This window comes from Mytilus galloprovincialis, chromosome 8, assembly GCF_965363235.1.
Source record: "Mytilus galloprovincialis chromosome 8, xbMytGall1.hap1.1, whole genome shotgun sequence".
NCBI lineage: Eukaryota > Metazoa > Mollusca > Bivalvia > Mytilida > Mytilidae > Mytilus > Mytilus galloprovincialis.
In genome coordinates this window covers 23,410,815-23,431,886 of record NC_134845.1, presented here as the reverse complement: position 1 = coordinate 23,431,886, position 21,072 = coordinate 23,410,815, and the positions used below count along the sequence as shown (strand labels likewise).

Below are 21,072 nucleotides of genomic sequence, written 5' to 3'. Positions count from 1 at the left end.
GTCCTGTCATGTAATGTTGTCATTTTAATGTTATATTTAACGTTGCTATAAATGCAGGAGGTTTGGCATGCCACAAAACCAGGTTCAACCCACCATTTTAAGATATATTTCTTCAAATGACCTTTACCAAGTCAGGCCATTTTTATATTAGAGTTCGGTTTATTTTGTGTGTTACGATTTACAAATATTTATTATTGTTTATGTGTTGTGTCTTTGTTCTCTCTTTATATTTGATGCGTTTCTTTCAGTGTTAGTTTGTAACCCGGATTTGTTTTTTCTCAAACGATTTATACGTTTCAAACACTGGTTTACTACTGTTGCCTTTATTTGATAAAAAAAACCGCATGATACAAACAGTTATCCTTTGAACATTGAACGGGAATAAACTTCGTTACTTGTCTTACCACATCGGATAACTATTTTGTTTTACAAAATATAGCTTTTGTGTTCATTAAAGTTCTTTCATTACACTTTCTTATAAATATGGTTGAACATTATCTGCCGATAGGCAATATTATCCAACCAATAAAAGCAAAATAATCCCCATTTACAGACGGTGTTATCATTATAAGGCTGCATTTTAACCTATATCGCATGAGTAGCAGTTTCAAATGATGAAAAAGACCCTCAGCCTATAAACGATAAATCTATTTCTTTTTTTACATCCAAATATTCAAACTTCAGAAACTATTTCTGATTGTTTTGAAATTTTATGATTTTTGGAAGTATGATTTATAATAGGCGAGCGCCAAAACAAGGATTCGGAGGTTTTTAATGCACCTACCTAACACACGGCTATATGATATATCATTTGAAAGGTCTTTAATAGTACTATTAGAATTGCCTGGTCGTCAAATTGGGAAATGGTCACAATTTTCTAAAAACGGCAAAAAAGGGGGAAAAATATAAGTCATAATTTGACGATATTGTTCGAAAAATGCAGTTTTAAAAAATAATTCATCTGCAAAATAAGATGAAATATATCATTTATTAAACTATAGTCTATCTAATTTTTGTTTCTGAAATAAAAATTAAAAAAAAAGTGGTCTCGGATTTTTGTGAAAATCATAATTTTTACAGGTATTGACGCAAAACGCTCGGTAATATTTAATTTTGCACCGAAAACACACAAATGCTATTGATTTGATATTAATAACATATATAACTAGTTTTATAAGTTAAAATGTCTCGCCTAGCATATTTTTTATACCGACAAAATATTGATAAAACTATATTAAAACACATCGTAAAACTGCTTTAATGCGCACATTTACTATGTTTACAGGACAGTTAAAAATCTATGTTATTTTGGTCTCCTGTTAGTTCGACAAATATAAATACATTATGAATTAATTGTCTTAAGCTTGCCAACCACGTCAAGGTCGCCGATCAAAAGCAAGGTAGTTTTTTTTTTCTTTTTTTTTTTCTAAAAAGTTTTTTCAACTATCATTTTTATCGCATACGGAATTTAAGAACACAACCATTTATTTCAAGTGGTAGAGTTATTACAAAAACACAAAATTGATAATAATATACATATTTAAATTGAATAACAGTGAGGCAAATTAAACTTTGCTCAATTGCTCTTTCGCTATTAGTCACTGGTATTGTTTTCATCTTCATCATCGTCATTCATTTGATCTTCGAGGTCGATGTCCTCTTGAAAATATATATTTTGGCAGGTATCACTACCCTGACATAGACAAAGCTCAGTGGAAGACATCTGCTTGGCAAATACATGACGTGCTACATATATATTTCCCCTTGCAAGAAAATAGTAAATCTTGCAGGAAATCGGACGTCATCATGCCGAAAAAGTAGACTGGATCCGGGCCAGGTGAACTCTTCTTCCATCCGTATTCATAAGGAGACATATGATTAGGGTGATCGAGATGTGAGGACATCCACATTTTTGTTTGAAGACATGAAACATGTTCCTTGAATGCAGATTCGCTTGGTGGCAATCGCAACAAACTTGTGTCTTCGCATTTTGCAAGTTTAACACATAACTTGTTTAAGTCAACATATGATGAAGCGAATTTGTCTTTTGGGTTATACAAGCTTGAAATAAGCTCTCTGGCTGCTGACAATGATGAGAAAAAATCAATCGTGTCAAAGTTTTGGAGATTTGTAAACTTACTCGGAGATTTTCTTATCAACTATAAATATGGCGGTAGTGGTTTCACAACCAAGTAAAGCATGAACTGCAGGGAGAATGTTAGCTAGTAAAAGTGAAAGAGATTTACTTAACTCATGGATTGGTATGTATCTTCTACAGTCCATAAGATAATTAGTTGACTCCGTCAAAAAACACATTTTTTCAGTCGACACAAGAACCTTTAAATAATGAACACAGAGCACAAGCACATCTGTATCGGAACACTTGATTATGATTCGTCCCCTTATATTCAACTGCTGAAAGATTTTATCAGAGTGTATAACATGACGGAAGATTCTTGTTTCTGCTTCTTCGTGCGAACATAAAAGGTCTGGGAGAGCGATTACATGCTCATTAGAGAGTTGTTGCACTATTTCTGGATTGGAAAATGCACTGGCAAGAACCAATTATTTTCCTCCCTGAACATATGAGACAAATTTCTGCTCAGATAATCACCAAGGAAAGTAATCAGAGCTTGGTTGATTTTGTTGCCTGATAGAAATTTTGTCCAGTCTGGAACAGTTCCGCCTTCAGCGATTTGATAAACTTTTGGCGTAGTTGTTGTTGCCAATCGTCTATGTCGCTCTACTGATTTTATGTAATGTTCAGTGTCATAGCGATCGAAGACATCAACAACCTTGTTTGTACCTGCATGATGTAAGATTTGGTCAAGTCTCCGAATGTGGACATCCTTTTAAAATCAAATGACTGAACTAAGTTCATGCCATCTATTATTAGTACGGTACCACTGTGGTCGAATGGAGGAATGTAAGGGACTGATCCTACTAAATTTTCCAATTCATGGGCAAGATCAGACTTATTTGTCTTCCTCATAGTATCAACGTCATGAAATAATGCAGTGGGAATGGGACAAATTGGATAGGACAAGTCAGTTTCCACAGATACGTCATCTCTACATTTAGTAATAGATAGTGCACGTCTTAACACAAGCTTGGGATTCAAATGACCTTTTACAACTTGCCCAGATTTGCATTTTAGTTGTACTTTGGGGTTCATATCTTCGAAGGTCTTCAGTACTGATATTTTGATGGGATGGTAAAAGCTACCTACATTGTCTGTTGATAGAGATGACTCAACAAATATCTTCATTTTAGTTTTTCCAGTTTCAACTGATTTAAACAGTGAATATTCAATGTCGTGACTTGCGAAGAGACCAGTTGAAATGCAAATGAGCTGACGGGGGTGATTATCAACGTCAAATAGATTTGTCATATTTTCTGTTATATAAACAATTAGGTCTTGTACATGTTTTTCATCCCTTTTCATTGCAGCTGGTTTTGCTGCATCGTGACATTGGTCATCAGCCTGGACAAGACACGAAAGTGATCTCATTGCCGATGTTATCTGACTAAGCACATGCCTTGTAAGATTCCATCTTATCAATGTAGCCTTCTTCCTTGTTAAACCAACAATGCCTCTAATGTATTAACCTCACACACAAACAACCTAAACACATCATCTTGTCTTTTCCTTACAGCATTCATTAAGGTTGTAAAACCTCTATCAGTTGTCATACTGAGAGTCTCTTGTGTAATATTTTGACATATTAAACAGCGTTGACAATTTATGGACATGCGACCGCGCTTCATTGGAGGTGACGCACATTCCACAGGACTTGGACACTCATCCATGATGAGAAATTATGATAATATTTAAGAATATACTATTCTACAAAATGCAGTCTGTTGCTTACATATCACATGCCAATATTGTTAGTAATGCTTAAAATGGTCTTTCCGTAACACATATACGAATATTGATTTAGTGATATGTTAAAACACGACTTGTGTTTTGGGGCAACTCAAATGTTACCTGTGCATATTAGACACTCAATTTATATAAATTTTGAACGTGTGGGATAAACACGATACAGATTCGGAAAACCGTTTGATAATGCAGATTTTAGAAAAGTCGTCAAACATTTATTATCAGTCATTGAGCTTTGATGTGTGTCTTTTCAAGGAAAATGGAAATTCTAAAAACAAAACATATGAGAGATTTAATAAGTCATTGACACTGACAATCTTAAAAATATGGTATTTATTTTTACATTTTAGGGTTGGTCTGACAGATGCCTCTGAATTTATAAAATCTTCTATTTTTTTGATTCGATGTCTTTTTAGAATGTAGTCAAAGCTATCTTAGATAAAAATGAAAAATATATTTACAACAATGCCGATATATTCAATGTTAAATGTCACCGTATAATCCGAATCATTTCGATATGTCTGTGTTCTCGCGAGATTTGCAAGAAACGTGACCATAGGGAACTTTGACGACCACCCAAATCGTACGCTCTAGAAGTTTTTCTTTCAATTGATACCAAAATTAGCTGTATGTAAGATAGGTGCATAAAAAACCTTAACGAGAGGCTTTTTCTCAAATCGGCGCTCGCCTATAATATAACCGTATGTGAGGTGGGTGTATTAAAGTCGTTAACTAGACGTCTTTTTAAAAAATGTCAGTGTGCCATCATCTGCTTGAGTCAGAGAAACATTTCTATCTATGATTTTTATTAAAAGTTTTTGAATTATCGGTGTGTTGCACTAGCACTACAGAATAAAATTCTGGGTCGTTTTAGGGAAATTAGAAATTGTTGTATTATGTTTGAAAAAAGTAAAATCACAAAAATACTGAACTCCGAGTAAAATTCAATCGGAAAGTCCCTAATCACATGGCAAAATCACATGAAAAAAACACATCAAACGAATGGACAACAACTGTCATATTCTTGACTTGGTACAAGCATTTTCAAATGTAGAAAATGGTAGATTGAACAAGGTTTTGTAGCGCTAAACCGTCACTTTTACGACAGTTTCACCAAATTACGATGAGATTTTTATTTTAATGTGCAGACATAATAGATGAGAGACGATGTTTACTTCCTGTTTGATTGTTGTTTTATCGTTTAAGATTAGTAAACTAAACAAACAAAAAATCACTGTAAGGGGAAACGATTTGCTGCTGGATTTGGAATATTTTCCATTGTTTTATTCTTTACTTCAGCATGACCATCATTTAAAGATTTCTTTTATATATTAAGTTTTTATTTTTTTCAATACGGAGGAACACCTAAGGTACATATAGTTTATCTAAAACAATGTTTGTATCCATCCACACAATAAGGCCAAGAACAAAAGGAGAATACTTTTTAAAAAGATTTGAAAAAAGGTACGCGACCTACCATAAAATCAAAACAATGATTTTAACATGGTTAGGTTTTTTTCATTTGAACTAGAAATGAATAGTGTCATGAATGATTATATTATCAAGATGAACGAAATACCGGCTTATTGCACAAGCACAATTAAATGAAATTTTAGGTCAATGTCTGGATACGTCTTATTTTTTATATGAGGTACACAATCGGGAAGGGTCGATGTTTACTAGCATTGTTGGCAGTTCCGTTCTAAATTCAAAAACGTTAACATTTCAGACATTGATTTAGTATTATTTTTACACCATCTTTGACAGACTACAACAACCTAAAAACATTTTAACACAACAGACATTGATTTCCAGTCCCTCAATGCGCTTCCTATTTGGAGTGACGTTTTTACACTTTTATTCAATTTTATGAAGGCCATAGTGATAACAGGAACTGTTCTTGTTGCAGTATACAACAAAATGGAATCCCTCAAAAGAAACTTCTTGTTACAGTAATTAAATCCGTTTAAAAGTCAACGAATATCAATGAAGTCTCATGATTTGTTTTATGTTAACAGTTGTAATTTGATTTTCCAATCTTGTAAGTGAGTCGAACATTTAATTGTCGATGCAACATCGATATATTTATTTTATTTTATGTTTAAGACTGTCATCTGCATTATGAATAGTTGTTTTGGACGTTTTATTGCAATGGTAAATACTAGTACGCAATTTTTGAAATCTTTTATAGATAAACTTAACTTGAAACGACAAGCGTAGTCCACAGCACAAAATCAACAAATAAATAAATATTTCAAAAATCGTCGATACAGTCATTAGATGAGTTTCTGTACATAAAAGCTTACTCTTTCAACTTTTATCTACTATCGTATAAAAACATCATTTGTAGATAGAAACTTTTAATGGTTAACAGGACAAGATCTCTATTTCATTTGGTTAATTGGGGTTTAAGCCACTTCCAACACTAGTGGGCTATTTTGAGGCTGTCAGTTATTTTGACGGAAGAAGTCGGTGTTTACAAGACTACAAATATGTCACGTAGGCGAAATTGTGAGTCATCTTTTTGTAGGTGTTCTGCTCTTCCGTAATAAATGTACCTAGTTTTATTCTATATTTGTAATTTGTAGTTGAACTGTTAACGTTATAGCTTATAAACTAAATGACAAGCAAAGCAATATCTACGATAAGCCGAAGATATATATTAGTTTCCAACGATGGCATCGAAAACTACATTTTTAAGCATAACGACATTGTTTTGAAATAAACAGTGAAAAATGATTCTTAGTTTATACTTTGATGATAACGTTGCATTTATTAACCCTAATATCCTAAACAATTTGCTTTCGGACAGAAGTTTGATTGAGGTTACATAAATCATTAGAAGCCAAAGTAATAGAGAAAAAGTCAATAGTAGTATACAGATGTTAAAAAGTCTTTAATTGATTAAGAGAAAACAAAACCTGGTTACACATTAAAACAAAGGAAACTCATCACCAACAATAGGAAAACATAGGAACAATAAAAACACTCAACTGCAAACAAAAACAAACACCAACATACATAGAAACGGACTATTTGATAACAACTGACTTCGTACAGGACATTGATAAACAATGGTCGGTTGAACCTAGTTTTATGGCTAGTCAAAACTCCCGCTAATACATGTTAAATGTCAATGTTAAAAACATAGACAGAAATAATGTACACACGACACAAGAACACTCAGAACAAAGAAATTTATAAATAAATACTATAATCGTAAATGACAACATGAAAACTGTAGAATAACAACGGACATCTCCAAACAAATAACGACAGCACAGGACACCACAAACTGCATGTCATTTGAATGGCTCCACGACGCTGAATAGTGACGTATTACATTATCAGAGATAATCTTGAACATGCAATTATATTGAACCGGATTTTAAAAATTAACAATTATTCCCACAATACAAGTCAAACTAAATATCATAATCATGATAGACCTTATCAAAATACTAAAATAGTTAATGGCGTGTTTTATTCGAAAAGAGATAGATCCATATGCAACTAACGGTCTCGCTCAGCAACAACAATATAGATATTTTAATAACGGACATTTTCCTTTTTTAATTTCAAAACACATTATTTGTAAATTTATATATAATTATCTTGGTTTCAGAAACCGACCATGTCGATTGGATATTGAATATTATACAGACACAGATTTGAAATTGCGTAAGAAAAAAGTAAACAATTAGAATAAGTAATAATTGACTACTTAGGTTTTCATTTTTAAACATTAAATTATTTTGTAAAAATTACTTTGTTTAAGACTACTCTTTTCAACTGGATTTGAAGACACGATGGCATTAAATATTCTTTAGACAAAGCACATGAGTAAAATTGAAAGACAAAAAATTACCATATAGCACAACAAGACAATGATTAAATGTATAAATACAGAGTCACACTAAAAATGAAATAAACCAGAAAGATTAATACAATATTAAGTAACTATGTTATGAAGGTCTCAGGAAAATAACTTAATATTAAATTTTTTTAAACATTTTTGTTCTTTTTTAGACTAATTGCATGGTCTGTTGTATGTATCATCTCACTATTTCTGTATTGTTGTCGATATTTTTACCACTTACGGACCAATAATACTAAAACACTAGAAAATATCAGATGTACCCAGCAATCAAGGCCCTTACAACTTACCAACGAACAGCATCGTTTTATTGGTAAGATTTTTGGATTTGGACATACTTTAAGGAGGTTTTGTTAAGTATAAACACCACGTAGAATTATACAAACAAATGACCTCGACCTTATTGAAATAATATATAATGTCAAAATGCACATAAAAGCACAGTAATGTTGATTACGTTAATGTCATTATATCATGACAAGACTATCACCAATTAGAACCAGTAACATACTGGATCTTTTAATATATATGAGTTGGTTCGATAAAGCCCTAAAATTACTCCTTATCTAGCTTCAATTCAAATTGTTCTTTTTACCAATATTACATCGAATCATAGCTAATACAGTGACTACATGTAGATACCAAATGAGTCGTTTTGTTGACAATTCATGTTCCTGTATTTTATTCATGACGTCACAAATAGTACTCGTTTTGATTTTTAATGACAAATCAACGAAAATCACTAAATTATTATTGTTATTGGACAGGAAACACATAGCGCATACATCAACAAAAAAGAACTTTGAAAATGATTTTTGTAATATACTTGAATATTTATTTTGTCGATGTCTGCGCTTTATGTTTCATGGTCCTAAATTTTGGCTGAAGGTAACAAAGACCCCTTCTTACATATGCGTTTTAAAAAGTGTAACATTAATTGGTTACTATTTTGTTGATACCGCTGTTGAGAGACATATACATTTTATAGTTTCCGAATGCCCAATAAGGTCAACACATGTGGAGCAATTTCTGTTAAACCTGGCGGATGACCTGAGACCATTCCTAGTTTTGGGTGGACTTCATGCTGCTTAATCTTTATTTTTCTATGCTGTGTTTTGTGTACTCTTAATTGTAGGTTTGTCTCTCTCTTCTGTAGCCATGGTTTTATCATTTTATTTTTTTATCTATGAGTTTGAATTGTTCAGTTGATCTATTAGGAATTGTAATATTACTATATTTAAAGCTAATTAAAAGCTAAGCAGCGGAATGCTGTTGAGGAAATACTGATCGACTTTAATTCCCCATGTATTCGGTTGGGATTGCGATTATTTTGTGCACTTGTGAACTATATGTAGAACGCTAAATAACTGTCTTACTAATAAAACAAGACCAACACGCTGTTCTCGTTAAAAAACAGTATTCACTATAATATTAGGTAACCATGCTGCTGTTGTTATTTAAGGGCATACGATACAGTTACAGGGGAGGTAATGACGTTGCTAACGTAAAATGTTATTTTCGCGACGTCAAACTGTAACATACCGGGAAAAGATGCATTTTTCGACTGATTTTTTATCATTCAAACTGATTTAATTTGAAAACGAGTGCATGGACCCCTATTTTTTAAAACGACATTTTGTTTCATTTTACAGGGAGATTATGTGAACCAAATTTTATAAAACTGTAAATAGTGCAATTTTTTTAATGTTGATAAATATATAGCAAAAAAATTACGTTTTTTTCTCAATTCATGAACATTTGATAAATTTGAGTTATTTCTGAATACAAAATGCATAAGTTTTTAGGATACTTATAAAATACAGATATTACAAATTATTTAATCAAAAACAATTTGTGTTTATCTTTTAAAGCAAAAAAGTTATGGATTTCTTTCGAAAGCGAAAATACGGCCACAAATCCGAATTTTGAGCAAATATGCAAAATTTCGACCTCATTGAACCCAAAAAGTAGCACATGAAGGTATATTTTTTATTACATATTTGATTTAATCAGGAAAAAAATAGCCTATATGGAAATTTTCATCAAACTGTAAATACGGGATCAAAACTGTATCGTATGCCCTTAAGAAGCGAGTAATGTTTGCAACTGGATATTAACCAAATCAATCAATCTATAACGTAATATTTTAAGTAAAACAAAACGGGGTTTAATTTCAGGTGATCCGGAATGGTAAGCATATCCTGATTCTCGTTTGGCACCCGTGGTGACGATTATGTCAGTACACATCCGGTGATTGAAAGGTATAGTCTGTATTGCTATTTTATAACATTTTTGCGATGGGATTTTTATTGTTTTACAGTTTGACCATGTTATAGATTTACTGAAATATAATTGCATTTCCCAATTGGCCATCTGTTTAGTTAAATAGTAGAGTTTTTCCATTTCCAAAAATACCTTGTGCAGCAACAAAATCTGTTAATAAAATATGAAAATTATCTTTGGTCAAATGTGAGAAACTTTCCATATTTGTGAAGTCATACAAATTTATAGGACACAAAATAAGATAGTTTTAAAAATGCATTGTACATGTTGTATGTAGACATAAAAGAATATTTTCTTTCAAATATTGAATACATTACAAAGACACGGACAATTTTAAAAATCATTGGTGTTTTTTCATGCAGATCTGGGATTTTTCAGTTAATCTTTGAATGGACATCTACATGAACGATTTCATCATAAAATCTCAAAATACTGTTGTATTGAACGAGCACAAATTACCGAACCCTTCACTTATTCATTGTCCAATGGAAATGCTGATATTTTCAAAACGTTATCAGATATTATTTTAACAATGCATTTATGAAACGCTACACTGGTTACTGAATATAAGATTGTTTACGCACATCCCATAGGTCACTCCTTTCTTTTTTGCACACACACTAATGTTCTTTTTCATCGCTTATTGTGTAATTTGGTTTGAGGAAATATTCACTCAAACATCACAGTTATTTTATTTCTATATTTAGAAATAAAAGACATTATGTGAGTGTCCAAATTGAAACGAAAAGTGGTAATTCCCACCCCAATAACTTCCTTAATTCACATTACAGTTGTTAGAGCTATGAAGGGCAGTTTAGTGTTACTAATCGGGCTTCTTTCCTTCTGTAGTTTGGTTTATCCAGCATCGGGTAAGTGAACATAAAAATCAACTTTGTTTGCGAACATTAAACGGTCCAAGTTAATTCAATTAAAAAATGTTAATTAGGTTTGCAAACTAATTACAATGAATTATTCAATAAACCCCTTTATTGTTATGGCAATGAAGTGCTATTTTGCTTTATTCTTACATCTCTTGGTTTAGTCTTGTGTCAACAAATTGATTGCAACTCATTCCATGCATATCTAGGAATTAAAGAAATAAAACAGAAAATAACAAGTTGACTGAATAATACCAAAAATAAGTATGATGTAATTTTAAAGGGGCACTAGCTGCCAAATTCATATTCACCGATTTGACTCAAATACTCAAATTTTATTTATAACAATATAAATCCTTTTCCCAAACTATCAAAAGTATAAAATAAACCATTGACAGGACAAGGTCTCAATAAGATGTAGCTTCGTTTCATGTGAATTTTAGCCGAGACGCCATGTAATTAACTATCGAGTTGACCTTCTATGACCATATAAGCGATGTAAACATAAACATAGATATAAATAGATTAAGCAACTCCTGGAGATTTATATAGGTCTGTTAAATTTTGTATTGTAGATTAAAAAAATATGTTTATCTTCGTTTTGATCTTCATAAGAATAAGTTTGTGTGGATCGAATCAATTAATTAAATTGTTTACCTAGTTTCACCTGCATACGGGGTATTTATCTCCCAATTGATATGATATTCCCGTGCTTGCATTTCCTATCATGATTTTCTTGATAGAGGGTTGCTGCTCACAAGGAATCTATTAAACCAAGAGTTCCAAATGGTGAAGTTGAAATCATCCCTTCGTAAATTTTACGGACGCCATCACGAGTTGGTTGACCGTTATGGAATAACCGTTTCACATATGATATCGGATATGTTCCTTATTTCGTAACTACAATATCCTTTCCTTTTCACGAATGTGACCTACCGAATTAGACTATTTGCCAGATTTGTAATAACATAAGCAACACGACGGGTGCCACATGTGGAGCAGGATCTGCTTTCCCTTCTTGAGCACATGAGATCACTCCCAGTTTTGATGGGGTTCGTGATGCTGAATCTTTATTTTTCTATGTTGTGTCTTCTGTACTATTATTAGTCTGTTTGTCTTTTTATTTTTAGCCATGGCGTTGTCAGTTTATTTTCTATCTATGAGTTAGACTCTCCCTCTGGTATCTTTCGTACCTCTTTTACGTATATTGTAGGATTGAATATGGGGTTTTTCAAGTACGACGGACTGTTGTATTATATATTAAGAGAACAAACATTCAGTCACTCGAAGGACTTACGAGTGTGTTACAAAAAGGCAAACGACTATGACAGGGAAACAATATATAAATAACATATATGTGAGAGGATGATTGAGTAGAATATTCTCCGAAATATATATCTAGTTAATCCCCTGTTTGATCGAAAGCTTTCATACTAAACTCATAAGCGAGTTTGAAACTTAGTTTTAATACTTAGTAATATAATTTGTCCAAATATAAATAAGACGTTTGTAACATGACAACGTAATATATTTTGTATTCTCGTTATGCTTGAGCTTCTATAAAAATGTGGTCAAACGTCAATTTGAATTGACATGCAATTCTAGATATACACTTATTGGAAAGCAGTCCCTCAGTTTGTGACAACAATAACATGAATAAGGAGGTTGGTTCTCCCTGTTGTGATCCTAACATGATTGTATCTGGAGGTTGATCATCTACTAGTTGGACCTTTTCAACGATTTATGAAAGTGGGGAGTGTTTCACGGTGAGGAAAACCTATTGGTGTTCTCTGGTTTTAATTATGATTGTTTCACAAAAAATATTTGTTGTTATTTAAAACGGAATATTTTAATTTGAGGATTTGCGTTTCAATATTTTATTACTTCAACTAACAAAATCTGTAGATTTTCGAACTTATCCATTACGGTAGATATAGTACTGTTGTGAAAATTCGCTTACAATCATATTTGGAATGATCGGGTACTGTCGGAACGTTATCTTATCATGGTCCGCGGTATCGTGTTGCTTTGCCTGGACTTCGTATTGTGTTCTGTAATTGTCGGGACTCTGACGTGATTATCATTGCCGAATTTCGTATTTATAACGGGACTGCTTTGGAACGGTTTCGGGAAAGAGGGTTCGAATTTGAAAAGATCTTGATTCAATCTGGACTCAATCGGCAGAAAAACATCAATGACAAATTTCTCCAGATCATCCCAGTTCCACAGGACACCTTCAATAAAACACATAACATTGTTAGATTTTGATCCTATACAGCAATATCTGTCACGACATAGTCACTTCACAAAATTAGCTGAGTTTCCTGGAATGTCGGGTTGCTTGGCCGACCTCTCAAGACCATCCCTGGTCCAGTTACGAACTAGTTTGAGACTGCGATCAGACATGAATAGCATTCCAGGTGATTGAGGATAGTAATCTGACTTTTTCAATGTTATATCAGTCTTATCACTGTCTGAAACGGAAGACAATATCGGCAAGGTGTAAACGCCGCATTAAAGGCACATACTGCTACATTCGAAACCTCTAAATATTAAATAATATTTACAATGAAAAGAGTGACAATCACGAGCAATAGTTAATGTTGATTTTCCTACGTTTCTTTAATTTCTGTTCGTAGATTTTTATAGTAAGTAAATCCTATTTTACTTGTACACAGTGATCATATTATACATTCATTAAGATATAATATCCTATTACAGGTCTTAATGTAGAATATAATAACAGGTGTGGCTATGGATACGTTTGGAGACACCAAACCAAATATTATTGTAAATATAATACAGAGTGCTGTCAGATAAAAGGAACATGGTATTGTCTTAGTCAAATACAAAGTCAGCTGGGATGCAGAACTTTTCAAATATTATGGTATGTATAGATTATAACTGAACAAATGTTAAACAAATTGTAACACCCTACTTTCTGTACAAAGTATTTATACTTGTCTATACATCTTTTAACAGTTTTATAACCTGCTTGAGCTAATTGGATGGAAGTGAGCCTCCCGTGTTGGGTTTTAAAAAAACCTAGATATATAGATTGTTTTAAGAAAACAAATTGTTTCATTGCATTATATTTTGTAATGACACTGTATGTAGCACAAATATAAGTGACTTTTAAGGTCTATATGACATTACATGCATGTTGAGGAGAAAAGCAGCTTTGTATATCTTAAAGAATTGCAATGATTTGACAAGGAAAAATGTTTCAAATTGTGATTTCGTTGATAGGTTCGAGAATTTTTTCTTAAATTATTTGACAATATTGGATATTGCAGCACGAGAGTCATAATATAAATAATGTTTATTCTAACTTCATAATTCTGTCTTGCATTGAATTTTTTGAAGTTTGATTTTAACATTCAGTCAATTTAAGTTATTAATATAAATATATTAGGAAAAAGTAAAGGCTACATGCTGATTTGATTTCATATTTGTTGTATATACAATTGTCATATTAATTTCATTCTCTTAATTTATTGCATTTGGTACGCTTTTGTTACAACACCATTTTAGGTAATTTCCAGCGCATGTCAATGAACATCACTGTTTTGTATCCGTATTTTTATTCTTCAGGGGAAGTCACTACAAACTTTTTGATTGGATGATAAACAACACAACGAAACTAACAGCTCGTTATCAAACTGTGCCACGATTTAGAAAAACAACGCGTCTGACAAGGTAATCTTTTATGATAAAGTTTATATATGTTTATAACGACAAATTTGAAATAACAAAGCCCAAATAAAATAAATATTTCTTTCAATTTGTAAAATACGTAAATGTGTTAATGCACATATTGAATTGTGAATTAGTTAAAGTTATTCTATCCAGGAATTTAACAGTAAAGGACAGGTTTATATAATCATAATAATTGAGTTCCAATCGAACCCAGATGGAAACTGTGATGTTTGAAAGTACTTTTTTTTTTATTGTTTTCAAATTTAAAAAAAGGCTGTTACGTTAATATTTTCTCCAGAGGTGGCTATTAATCTTGTGGATTTTCACAATTTGTGGTGCACCCATATAGTGACAATATTCGTTCATGAACTTCAATATATTTGTGCTTATAAACCCAAATGCTTGAAAAAAGGTTCGAATGCAAGCACAAATGGAATACTATTAAACAAAACTGTGCCAAAACTCTGTACCTTGTGGTAACAACTAATTATAACATAACTTTCCATCAATAAAACAACAAAGAGATGTGGTATGATTGTCACTGCCACAACTACCAACTAGAGTATAAATGACGAATATAAAGGCAATTATCAGTAACTGTAAGGTTATCAACAATGCACAAACTGAATAGTTGGCTATACGAGACCTCGACATGAAAAATGGGAAAAAATTCATTGAGAAAAATAAAGACCGATTTACATATAACATATACTCATTTGCTGTACAATAGTTTCCAATTCTAATATGACGTGCTTCTTTCGCTTTGTGAACAAAACCATGCTCTAAATCCAATGAAATTTGTTTGCTCATGCGTATATTGACTTCTTCAGAATAATGAATTTTATCAAATTATCATGCACTTAATATATTTCCTTCACTTTAAAACACTTTCAAACTCTTAAATGGTGCACATGATGTTATTAATTCATTTATTATGACTGTAATGTGGTGCATTCCGAAATTGACATATTTGACCTAGAAACGACAACCGTTCATGATGGCTTTTCTAACTCATCCCTCTGAAAAATCAGTGCCAGTCGTTTGTTTTTTTACAAACAAAAAAAAGGAGGTCCATGGAAGAGTTTACCAAACGCTTTTACATTTATACTTATCGGACATAGAAATTACCTTAATTGTCCTAAACAGAATCGAAATAATTGATGCAAGCTATACTTTATTGCAGTTTTAACATGGGTAGGCATCATATTCGTGTTATTTTAGCCCTACCTATCGATCGGGCAAATATAATCACGAATATAATGACTACCCATGTTAAAACTTCAATAAAGTATGGCTTGCATCAATTATTTATTAAACATTTGCATACGCGTAAATCAATGTTAAACTACAACATAGATAGAATAATGTTAATTCACTGAAAGTGGTAAAATAACTTTCAACACTGAAATTAAGCGCACCATATGAGGTGAACTTGCGTAGGTCAACAAGTGTTTTTGTAAAAAGTACTTTGTTAGTACATAAATAGTTAAATCACAAAAATACTGAACTCCGAGGAAAATTCAATAGGAAAGTTCCTAATCACATGGCAAAATCAAATCACAAAACACATGAAACGAATGGACAACAACTGTCATATTCCTGACTTTGAACAGGCAATTTCAAATGTAGAAAATGGTGAATTGACTTAGCGTTTAGCCTTTAGCGTTAAACCTCTCAATTTTCCGTCCCATCAAATTTCGTTATATTTACAACGATGCGTGAACAGACATAATATATAAAATAGTCAAAATATAGGTACATGTTTTGTGTTTTTACGTGGCAGTCATTATTCTACATATGTCTCCTGTTTTCAACTTATTCAGTACATTTTATTCGTATATCTAGTCAGTATGTTTATCAGTTACTCTATTTACTATTTCACACGCGATGTAAAAGGATAATTTTTCGATGAAAGTTCACCTAGAAGGTATGTTGAACTAATTCTTAAAATTAACAATTATACGTACAATAAAACTTTATCAAAATAATAATTAGTTTCGTAAAAAATAGCCACAACGAAAAAGTAAAAGTATATGTATTCCTATTTTATATTTAACTGCAGCACAACAAGACCAACGACATCTGTGTGCAGAAACAAATACCGACACAGGCATAGACAAAGACATACCAGCAAAACTTATACAAAGGCGACTATTCCGATTCCGCAGTGAGTTAAATTACTACGAATTATAGATTCATATACATAAAATATTATGAGATCACCCGTTGTTTGACATGCTAGTCAAATGCGTTTTGTTAAAATATATTTTTTCACTTTTTTGTTCATTTGGTAAATATTGTTTGTTCTGTATTTAGACCCCTCTACTGTGAAATTTGTCAATGCAAGCGTATGAAATAGCAGTTTTATCCAACTCAACAAATTTGAGACAAGTACATACAGAATGTGGCTTGGTTAAACAGGTTATCGGCGCCTAACCCCAATTTAACCTTGAAAAATGTTGTAACAGTACAACATAAAAACACACTATAAAAATCATGCAAAAGGCTGAACTCTTCAGATTGAATCAAATAGAAATACATCTATCAAACACATAGAGAGCACTTGGTCGGGTATTTGTACATCTCAACAACAAAAAACCAGTAAGAACAGATCTGAGTGTATTCGCAATTACTGACAGCTTGTTCAAAGCTAATAACAACTACTAAATAAAATCACGCATCTAAGACTTAATTGTCAATCAGTTCATATCCAACATCTAATAAATTGAGTGTTAAGACGTCATAAACAGTCAATGAAAAACATGATTTTTTTACAATTCCAAGATACTGGTATCCACTAATTGTTGAGCCATGAATAAATACAATGTATATAACAATAATATTTATTTGTATTTTAATTCATTGATAACAAAATCAATATTAGTACCAATAATAAAATATTCCAAGCATATATTGATTACAACATCAATGAGTAGGTAGTACATGTGATCTATCCTTCTTATTTATATACTTAGTGTACCTCATTTTGGACCTCAGATTTATGATTCTTTCTTATGTTGTGCAGTTCGACATTACAAAATGCAGTTAATATGTCAATACATGCATAAACCATTGACGTTTTAGAAAAATCTTTGATATAACACTTTTAATCTGTTCCACTATTTCTACTTTAAATGCACATCTAGCTATTGCAAACTTTAAAATAACAATACAAACCAATATAATTATGTTTTGTATTTTCAGCACAACAAGACCAACGACAACTGTGTACGTAACCAAACATCGATACAGATATATACAAAGATATGGACAAAGATACAGACAGAGATATAGGAGCAAAACTTATACAAAGGCGACTACCATACCACAGTGAGTAAACTGATTGAGAATTATAGATTAATTAAGATAGTTTAATTTCTTTTTGCAATGATAAAACATAAGGCATAATGCATAAGGGTTCGTTCATGCCTCTACATAGAGGAAAAAACGTTTACTTTCCAGGGTAAACACATGAAACAAGATGAACTATTTTCGTAACAGATGATTTATATATGCGAATTGTTGTAATTTCTATCTTATTTGTGTATATTCAACACGTTTTGTTACAAATATGATCATTAAATACTTAAATGATTGGTTTATTTGTTGATTATTGTATACGTACGTTCAGTGTCAATGATTTCATGCTGATTCAGAACCAAATATGGATGGTGTTTGAATGACAAAACAGTTCTCGTTTTTGGGGGGTTTTTGTTTTGTTTTGTATGTCGTTGAGTGTCTTTTCTTGCTTGAAATTGTAGTAAATGTACATCATGTTCATTCATACAACATCGACACCCACAAAACTGAAAATCATGTTTTACAAAATAAATGGCAACACGCTTTGTTATTCATCTTTATACTGTATCCATGATTTATTGTTGACAATAAGAATAGAACACAATTTTGGAAAATATTTATTAACAATCAAAATTGGAATTGACGGGATAATTAATGGAAGCATCATATTCAATGTATGCATGAATTTAGACACTTTATAGAACTAAGCATGTTATACATGTATATTGTTATAAATGAGTGTTTATAATTGATGTTCAAACAATATCTCAGCTTAAACGGTTAAGTTTATCTCGAACTATAAATGTTTCCAGAATATTTTTGCCGACCTGTTCACGATTTTATTATTTTTGACGCATCCATTTCGTATGATCATAAAAAAAATATTTCAATCGGTCCATGTTGTTGAGAAAATATGGCAGTTTAGTATTTGTCGTGTTTTTAAGACGAAATCTACCGGTTGACTCGCATTCTTAACTGGTAATTTGTTTTTGAAAACTTGCATGCATGTCGTGCAATAAGTTGAAATAAATATGATGGAAATCAGTCAAAAAATAAAACAACAACTGTACTTTTTTATAAACATAATTTTCAGAACGACAATATCGTCAACACACTCTACGTATTCCGACGCTAAGAAGACAATAATTACTGATTATATACTGTGAGTATGCAATTTCGATAACTGTAATGCTAGTATCATAAATGGGATATTTATTTAATTTACAAATTATGAGTGAAATATAAATGTAGTTTAAACAAATCGTCCGACGTATTAATTTTTACAAAAGGATTTGACTGTTACCTTTAATGAGCAAAATACATTACAGTTGAATTTAAGACTTTAATGTAGTTATACATACAAGTTGCAATAAACGAGCCTTACAAGAGATCAACGTACTGTGTCTTAGACATCCTGAAATATAGCTGATTTTTTGTTGTTGTAGAGGATTTGGAATACCATTGGCAGTCGTCATAGCGTGTTTTGCAACTGTAGTTTTGAAAGCAAAGTGTAACGATATGACGAGAGTTAAGAGGAAAACTTATGCAGACATGGTATTACAGAAATCATCAGCACCACCAGTGACAAATGAAATACCAGAATATGATAATGCATGTAAGTTTGAATAAACCGTTACATCGTTCCTTATAATTAACCAGATAGGGTTTTCTTTAGCTATCCTCAACAATTTTTGTTATACCTTGTGTGCAGGAAACATAACTATTTTTATGAACAAACAAAAATAAACAAACGTCAGTCAGAAACACCTCCATTATTATCGTATAATATAATTATGATCATGATTTTTCATGATTTTTCGCTGATAATTCTTCAAATGTGTGTGAATTCCTCATAAGCCTGTTTCAACTTCGTCATTTTTAGCTTTACTCAAAACTGACAAAAGTACTGAAGCCAATGAATTTACTGCTCATTTTTTTTTGGGGGGGGGGGGGGGGGCGTTGATCAGACTTTTATAAACCAAAACTACATGAACTTTAATGGAGATATTTTACAACTTATATTTTGATATGTTTGCTAGTTGTAATGTTCATTTAGATATGGTGTTGTCATTTTTTGAATGTATGTTTTTTGTTCTGATCCTTGACATGTTTTCTTTTAATGCAGCATGCATATCACATTTTGCATAAAACTACATGCGTAAATATGTTCAAAGAAACAACAATTATACGAGACATTTCCCCTCATTTGTCCAATTAAATTAATTGTTCTGGGGTGTATAAGTTTCATGTTATAAACAATGATGATTTGAAGTAATTATATTTTTTCTAAATATTCAGAATTTAACAATTCATATCAATTATAGGTTTGTGTTTGCACCAATTTGATACAGTACCATATAGGCAACGAGCTGGTCAACCCAATGAAACGGATACCAATGACATTGTTGATCGTAATGCAGCAATTTGTCAAGATGGTTATGCGACAAAAACAGCATTATTTAGCAGTGCAGAAAATGTTAACGAAACATCAGAACCTCCAGAAAATTTAGCAACTGCGGATCTTCCTACATACGAGGAAGCACGATTTTTAAGTAATTGCCTATATGAAACATCGTTGTAATAATTTCATGTCAAGTGTATATATATCAAAAGTAAATTTCCGAAACTTGTATTTGAGTTTTTTTCAGACCGCACTCGTCATATGGATGTTTTTTATCAGACAGTTTATCAACAACAACTTACAGGAGACAACTTGAAAACTGGTCAAAAGTACATTAGCATTAATTTGTAAAAATGTCATTACCTTTAAAATGTATTCTTTCAAAAATATCGTATTTGAATAGTTCATAATCTTACTATTATAATCGAAAGAATTGTTCGAACGTATTGATTTGCTTCATAAACTGTCATATTCATCCTGAATCTATATAGATCACAATAATATTTTATATGATGGAACAATTATCATAATTAAAGGCAACAGTAGTATACCGCTGTTCAAAACTCATAAATCCATGGACAAAAAACAAAATCGGGGTAACAAACCAAAACCGAGCGAAACGCATTAAATATAAGAGGAGAACAACGACACAACACCGAAACGCAACACACAGAGAAACGGACCAAGCATCAAACAAAACACCACGAGAACAACAAATACAACACGAAAACCAAACACACGAATTTGG

General features: G+C 31.9%; 1 protein-coding gene across 1 annotated transcript; it reads left to right on the top strand.

Moving 5' to 3' along the window:
• Positions 1 to 10,769: 10,769 nt before the first annotated feature.
• LOC143085352 (uncharacterized) lies at positions 10,770 to 20,553 on the top strand. The gene is made up of 8 exons (XM_076261631.1): positions 10,770 to 10,915; positions 13,646 to 13,811; positions 14,519 to 14,623; positions 16,686 to 16,790; positions 17,828 to 17,953; positions 19,017 to 19,085; positions 19,369 to 19,538; positions 20,248 to 20,553. The coding sequence occupies exons 1-8, from the start codon at positions 10,849 to 10,851 to the stop codon at positions 20,502 to 20,504; spliced, it is 1,065 nt and encodes a 354-aa protein (XP_076117746.1). The 5' UTR covers positions 10,770 to 10,848; the 3' UTR covers positions 20,505 to 20,553.
• The last annotated feature ends 519 nt before the right edge of the window (positions 20,554 to 21,072 follow it).